The following is a 6,210-nucleotide window of genomic DNA, read 5'->3' on the forward strand; positions in this document are numbered from 1 at the left end:
CTTCCACAGTGGCCCTAGATTTAGAGATCTGTGTTCTATTGTTAGGCCGCAATTTTCATACATTTTAAATAGGGATAATCATTTTCTTCCCTAACTTCTTGCCTCATACTGTATTTGCAACTCAGAATTCGGTCTTAGTGCCTTGGGTGCTGTGCAAAGTATGAAGTCTAGAAACGTCAGGAGTTAACATTGTTACTATTTTCCAGGTTCCTCTGAGGAGCCAGCTGTGCCTCCCGGCACTGCCCGTTCCCATGACGATGAGGAAGGAGCGGGTAACCCCCCATTTCCGGAGCAAGACCGCCCATTGCTCCGTGTGCCCCGGGAGAAGGAGGCCAAAACTGGCATCGGCTACTTCTTTCCTTAGATGTTTTTCCTTCTTTAAGGTGCCGGACAGGGGAAAAGGGTGGGGGTAGACCTGAGATGTCACAGGAAACATTAAGGAGAGTTTTGAAGGTAAAGATCTGAGGGTGAGGAGGAGTTCCACCTGATGCTCGGGTCAGGATGGGAATCCCAAACACACTGCCAGCCCCTTCACTGGGGATGCTTGGTATCTTCAGCTGGCAAAAGCAGAGATGTTTCTGTGTCAGCCCAGGCTCCCTGGTGCTACCTTGCCTTTCTCTTTTACCCCTGATCCTGGCTTTCTCTCACTACAGCCCTCCCTTTAATCGATGTGACATTTGTGGTAAACACCTGCCCCAGAGAAGCTCACAAATCTCGAGGTGCTTTCCCTCCCCCAAAGGGAATTGCATGTTTTTCCTGACTTTCCTACCCTCCTCCCAAGAGCTCAATTGGAAAGGCCCTCAAGAGGCATGCTAGAACGTTAGGTCAGCCTACTGACAGCTGACAAACAATTAACGCTAAATCATGTCACACCAACTCATAGCCATGTCCCCGCAGCAGCAATCCCACCACCTCAGGATCCCCTGCCCCACCCCCACCCCACCACCAAATTATTTAGACCAATGGCTCGTCAAACAGCCGCTCCCAAAATTCTGTGCAGTTTTGCTCAGGTCACGCCAACAGGGAAACCTCAGTTTAACTAGTTTTTCTGGGGCCAAAAGTTAGAAAAAATAATTAGATTTTATTACCTGGATCTGTTTTAAAGACAGCTGGCATTCACACGTTGTTGTCAGCAAAACAGCTAGTTAGGTATGGAAACATAGTTCCAAGTAGTTTAAGTCACCTAATTACAAATGCTCTTATCTATCATCTCTGTAGTTCCTCTATGCAGGACTTACAAATTTGCGGGACATGCTCTGATGACAAACACACAGATATGGGTTATGTATGACATCCAAAATTATAGCTGATATTGATGGGTAACAACTGCTAAGGTCCATAGAATGGAGAATGTATTGTATTGAGGGATAGAAATTGATCATAAAATGGGTAACAACCGCAGAGCTCGAAGATTTGTGATTGTTAAAACTTCTCTGGCGTTTAATCATTAATAAACATCTGTATTGTGACAGCAGCATGTTCATGGTTTACTGTGTGTTTTTTTTTTTTCTTTTTTAAATTTCGGGAGTGAGTTGGGAAGCTCTAACTAAAGAGCTGAAGGGGAAAAGGTGGGAAAGAAAAATATAGAGGGGTGATATGGGATAAAGGAGAGAGGAGGGGTAAAAGGGAAGGGAAAGGAATGGGATAATTGGAAAAGGGTGATGTGGAATAAAGAGGAGGGGATGACATGGGATAAAGGGTAGGGGGAGACATGAAATAAGGGGGATGGGGTGGATAAAAGGGGAGGAAATGACATGGAATGAAGGGAAGAGGGTGATGTGGAATAAGGGGAAGGGGTGATGTGGAATAAAGGAGATTGAGTGGTGTGGGTTAGAAGGGTAGGAGTGAAATAAGATAAAGGGGAGGGGTGATGTGAGATAAGGGGAGGAGTGATGTGGAAATAAGAGGAAGGGGATGATGTGGAATAGAGGGGATGGAGTGACCTGCACTAAAAGGGAGGGGTGATGTAGGGTAAAGGGGAGTGGGGTGATGTAGGGTAAAGGGGAGGGGGGTGATGTGAGATAAAAGTTTGTGGGATAAAGGGGAGGGAGTATAGTGGAGCATAGGGGAGTGACATGGAATAAAGGCGGAGGGCTATAATGAAATAAAGAGGATGGAAGGATTAAAGCAGAATAAATGGCTAACGAGGGATGAAGGAGAAGTAGGGGAAATAAAGCTTAAGAGGAGGGCCTATAAGGAGGAAGGGATGAGGATAAAGGGGGGAGTCACTCATGTTCTCAACTGAGAAATTCTCCCTGAATTGATGAAAAATGAAAACTTAGAAACATCTGGAGACGTATAACTTCCAAGGGAGACATATAATTTCCAAGGGAAAGAGGAAGAACGTGCTGCTGTTTGATTGATGGGACCTCCAACTTTTCTTGAAAGCTTATGGCTTCATGACATACTTGGAAACTTCCCATGTTAGGCACAGGGCCCCAGAAAGTGGAATGTTGTGTGTTATTTTTACACACTTTGGTTTCAGATGTTTTCTTGACAACAGATATGTAACATTGGGCCCCTCCTGTAATTATAACTTTTTATTATAATAATTATAATGATAGTGAACACATATTGAGTTCTGCCAAAATGTCTGGCACTGTGTTAAAGGCATTACATGCATCATTTAATTTAATATTTACAATAACCCTATGAGATACATGCTACTGTCCTCCTCATTTTATTTTTGAGGAAAGGGAGATACAGAGAGGCTAAATAACCTGCCCAAATTACATAGCTGGTTAGTGGAAAAACAGCCAGTCTCCGAAGTTGGATTGTTTAAATACTAGATTATACTGGCCCACCCATCTGTGATTCTGCCTCTGACACACAGATGCATTGTGATGTCTACAGTAATTTTTTTGGATTGGGGTTTGCACTTTAAACATGCAAGCTTCCGGTTTCTTCCTTATAGGTCCTTCCTCTCCAGATAGGACAAGCTGTTAGACAACAACTATGATATTTCAGGCAGACCCCAGTAGTTTTATATGGGGCCTACAGATATTAGAGACAGATAATAACGTAAAGCTCAACCATCCCAACCCTTTTGTTATATGAATGGTCATACTAGGGCTCAGACTGGGAAAGGACTTACCTGAGGTCAGAGGTCTGGGGGTGAGATTCAGACCGTAATTTAGTACTTTGTGAAATCAAAATAGCAAAATGTGTATCACAAAGAGTTTACCTGCACTTTTCCCACTCAGCTTAAACACCAAAAAATAAACCAGATAGCAAACAGGAAAGTAGATTGTTTCAAAACATTCCTTTCACCTTCTGGCCTTTCCTGAACCCGGGTTTTCTTCTGATCTTATATTCCTTCCCAGTGCTGACTACTAACCAAGAGACTGGAGCTGAGAGTGAGTGTGTGTAGATGTGGGCATTATCCTCACTATTCCCTGTACTCTAAGGACCAGTTCACAAGCTTTCTTGACACGCTAAGTCTTTTCCTCATCCCGAGTGACCTCACCAATATCCACATGGAAGACCCATCCCAAGCACCCTGACCTCACACCTCTCTGACCTTTAACTTCTTAGCATCTCAACCACCCCCAGTCACTTGGCATCACTGGGCATGGCTTTACCTCTAATAGACTAAACTCCAACATCCCACTGACATCAAAATTTCCTAGCAATAGTGGGGTCCCACATCACGTGCTCTTTGGCCTCACTGAGGCGTCCAGTGCCTCAAGCCTTTCCTTTTCTCTTCACTTCTTTCCTTACCCAGCCATGAACTTGGGGTACATTTATTTAGCACTGACTGCATCTTGCTCTCCAAATACCATGTTTGCACTATTTAGTTTCAGCTTTGGGTCCTTCCAAACATCTGATTATTCTGATCCCATAATGACCACTGTGGGAGAAAGGAGCGGCACCCCAAATATTGGTGCCTCTAACAGTCAGAGTTTCCAGCCTCAGCTGGGTCCTCAGGCCACTCAGCAGCCCTTTCACATGCCCCAGGCCATGCCTTTATTCCTTTCTCTTCTCATTTGTATCCCTAGTTTCTTCATCACTCCCCTCAAGTGACAGCTTCTTCTACTTTACCCGCACCCCACCCCATACAATGGCTTAGACTTACTTTCTAAGGGAAATTGATGCCCACTTCGACTACTTGCCCTATACCGACAAATGTCTCTTTGGCTTCACTAGCTCTCACTTCATATTGCGTAGCACTCCTTCAGTCTTAGAAGTTCCTTCAGTCTTTGAAGTTCCTATTCTAGTTCCTCTGCTTTTGCTCTGTCTCTCCTCTATCTCCCCCCTTCCCATCTCCCCTAAAACCTTGTTTGTACTATTGACAGTTCACTTGCCTGAATCTTAAATCCCTTTCTCCCTACAACTTTTCTTACCTCAAGTTATTCACATAATCAAGTGCCCCCCATCTTTAGAGACCATTCCTTGATCCTTCATCATCCTGTACCAATTGCCATCTCTTTCTTTGCTAAGCTCGTTTAAAGGAGAGTCTATTCTGTATCTTCTTTCTTACTTCCCATTTATTCTTCAATCCATACCAGTCAAGCTTCTCTTTTCACAACTCCAATAAAATAATGGTGGCAAAGGTCACCACCAATAATCAATTGTGACATTCAGTAAGTTTGGTGGTACTATTTACTCTCTTTGGTCTCAATGACACCACCATCTGAAGTTTTATTTAAATTTTTTAATTAAACTTTTTTATGTCGAAATAATTGTAGATTCACCTGCAGTTTTAAGAAGCAATGAAGAGAGGTCCTGTGTACCTTCTACCTAGTTTACCCACTGGTAATATCTTGCAAAACTACAGTACAATATCATAACTAAGATACTGAAATTAATAGATCAATATAGTTCCATCACCATGAGAATCCCACCTGTTACCTTTTTACAGAAAAATAGACAAACTTGACTGTCATCCCCCACCACTCCCTCTTCCTAGCTTCTGGTAAAGAATCTGTTCTCTATTTCTATAATTTTGTCATTTCAATAATGTTATACAGATTGAATCATACATATGTGACTTTTTGGAAGTTGCTGTCTCACTTGGCATGATTTCCTTCAGATTTATCCAGGCTGTGTGTGTAACAATACTTCATATGTTTTTATTGCAAGTAGTCTTTCATAGTATAGATGTACCACAGTTTGTTTAACCATTCACCAATTGAAGGACATTTTTGTTTTTTTCCAGTTTGGGGCTATTACAAATAAGGCCGCTATGAACATTAATATACGGATTTCAAGTGGATTTATGTTTTTGTTTCTTTGGTGTTAATGCCCAGCATCGCAATTGCTGGGTCCTAAGTATCTGCATGTTTAGTTATATGAGAAAATGACAAACTGTTTCCCCAAGTGGCTATACGACTTTCTAATCCCACAAATAGTGTATGAGTGATCCAGTTGCTTGGCAGGCTTCCCAGCATTTGGTGTGGTCACTATTTTTTTTTTTCCTTAAATTTTATTTCACTCACTCTTATAGTTGTGTAGTGATATCTCATTGTGGTTTTAGTTTGTATTTCCCTGATGCTTCAATGTGTATTTCCCTGTGCTTTACTTTGTATTTCCCTGATGAGATCAAACATCTTTTCATGTGTTTATTTCCCATCTGTATACTCTTCAGTGAAATGTCTCATCATATGGACATCCACTTGCTCCAGCCTCATTTGTGGAAAAGACTACCCTTTCTTCATTGAATTACTTTTGTATTTGACTATATTTGTGTGGACCTGTTTCTGGGTTCTTTACTTTGTTCCATTACTCTATCTGTCTATTGATCTGCTAATTACATGTTGTACTGATTGCTGTAGCCTTATAGTAAGTTTTGATATTGAGTAGGGTGAGTCCTTCAACTTTGTTCTTCATTTTCAGTATTGTGTTGGTTATTCTAGGTCATTTACCTGTTTATATACAATTTAGAATCATCTTATTAATATCTACAAAATAGCTTGATGGGATTTTGCTTAGGACTGCATTGAATAGATAGATAAACTTGGGAAGAATTGACATCTTTACAGTGTTGAATTTTTCAATCCATGAAAACATTTACTTAGTTATTCTTATAGTCTTTGACTACTTTCATCAATGTTTTGTAGTTTTCTGCACATAAATCTCTTACATATTTTGTTAGATTTATACTTAAGTACTTCATTTTTTACTACTATTGTAAATAGTATTGTATTTTATTTCAAATTCTAATGGTTCATTGCTGGTATATAGGAAAGCAGATGATTTTTGTATATTGAC

General features: G+C 41.1%; 1 protein-coding gene across 2 annotated transcripts in view; it reads left to right on the top strand.

Annotated features, from left to right (window-relative positions):
* ARHGAP36 (Rho GTPase activating protein 36) overlaps window positions 1-1,477 on the top strand; it is a 31,379-nt gene extending 29,902 nt beyond the window's left edge. For both annotated transcript variants that reach the window (XM_063083521.1, XM_063083520.1), the window contains one exon: window positions 207-1,477. In XM_063083521.1, coding sequence (XP_062939591.1) covers window positions 207-364 — 158 coding nt within the window. In that variant the 3' untranslated portion in view covers window positions 365-1,477. The remainder of the gene's footprint in view (window positions 1-206) is intronic.
* The last annotated feature ends 4,733 nt before the right edge of the window (window positions 1,478-6,210 follow it).

Source organism: Cynocephalus volans, chromosome X, assembly GCF_027409185.1.
Source record: "Cynocephalus volans isolate mCynVol1 chromosome X, mCynVol1.pri, whole genome shotgun sequence".
Taxonomy (NCBI): Eukaryota; Metazoa; Chordata; class Mammalia; order Dermoptera; family Cynocephalidae; genus Cynocephalus; species Cynocephalus volans.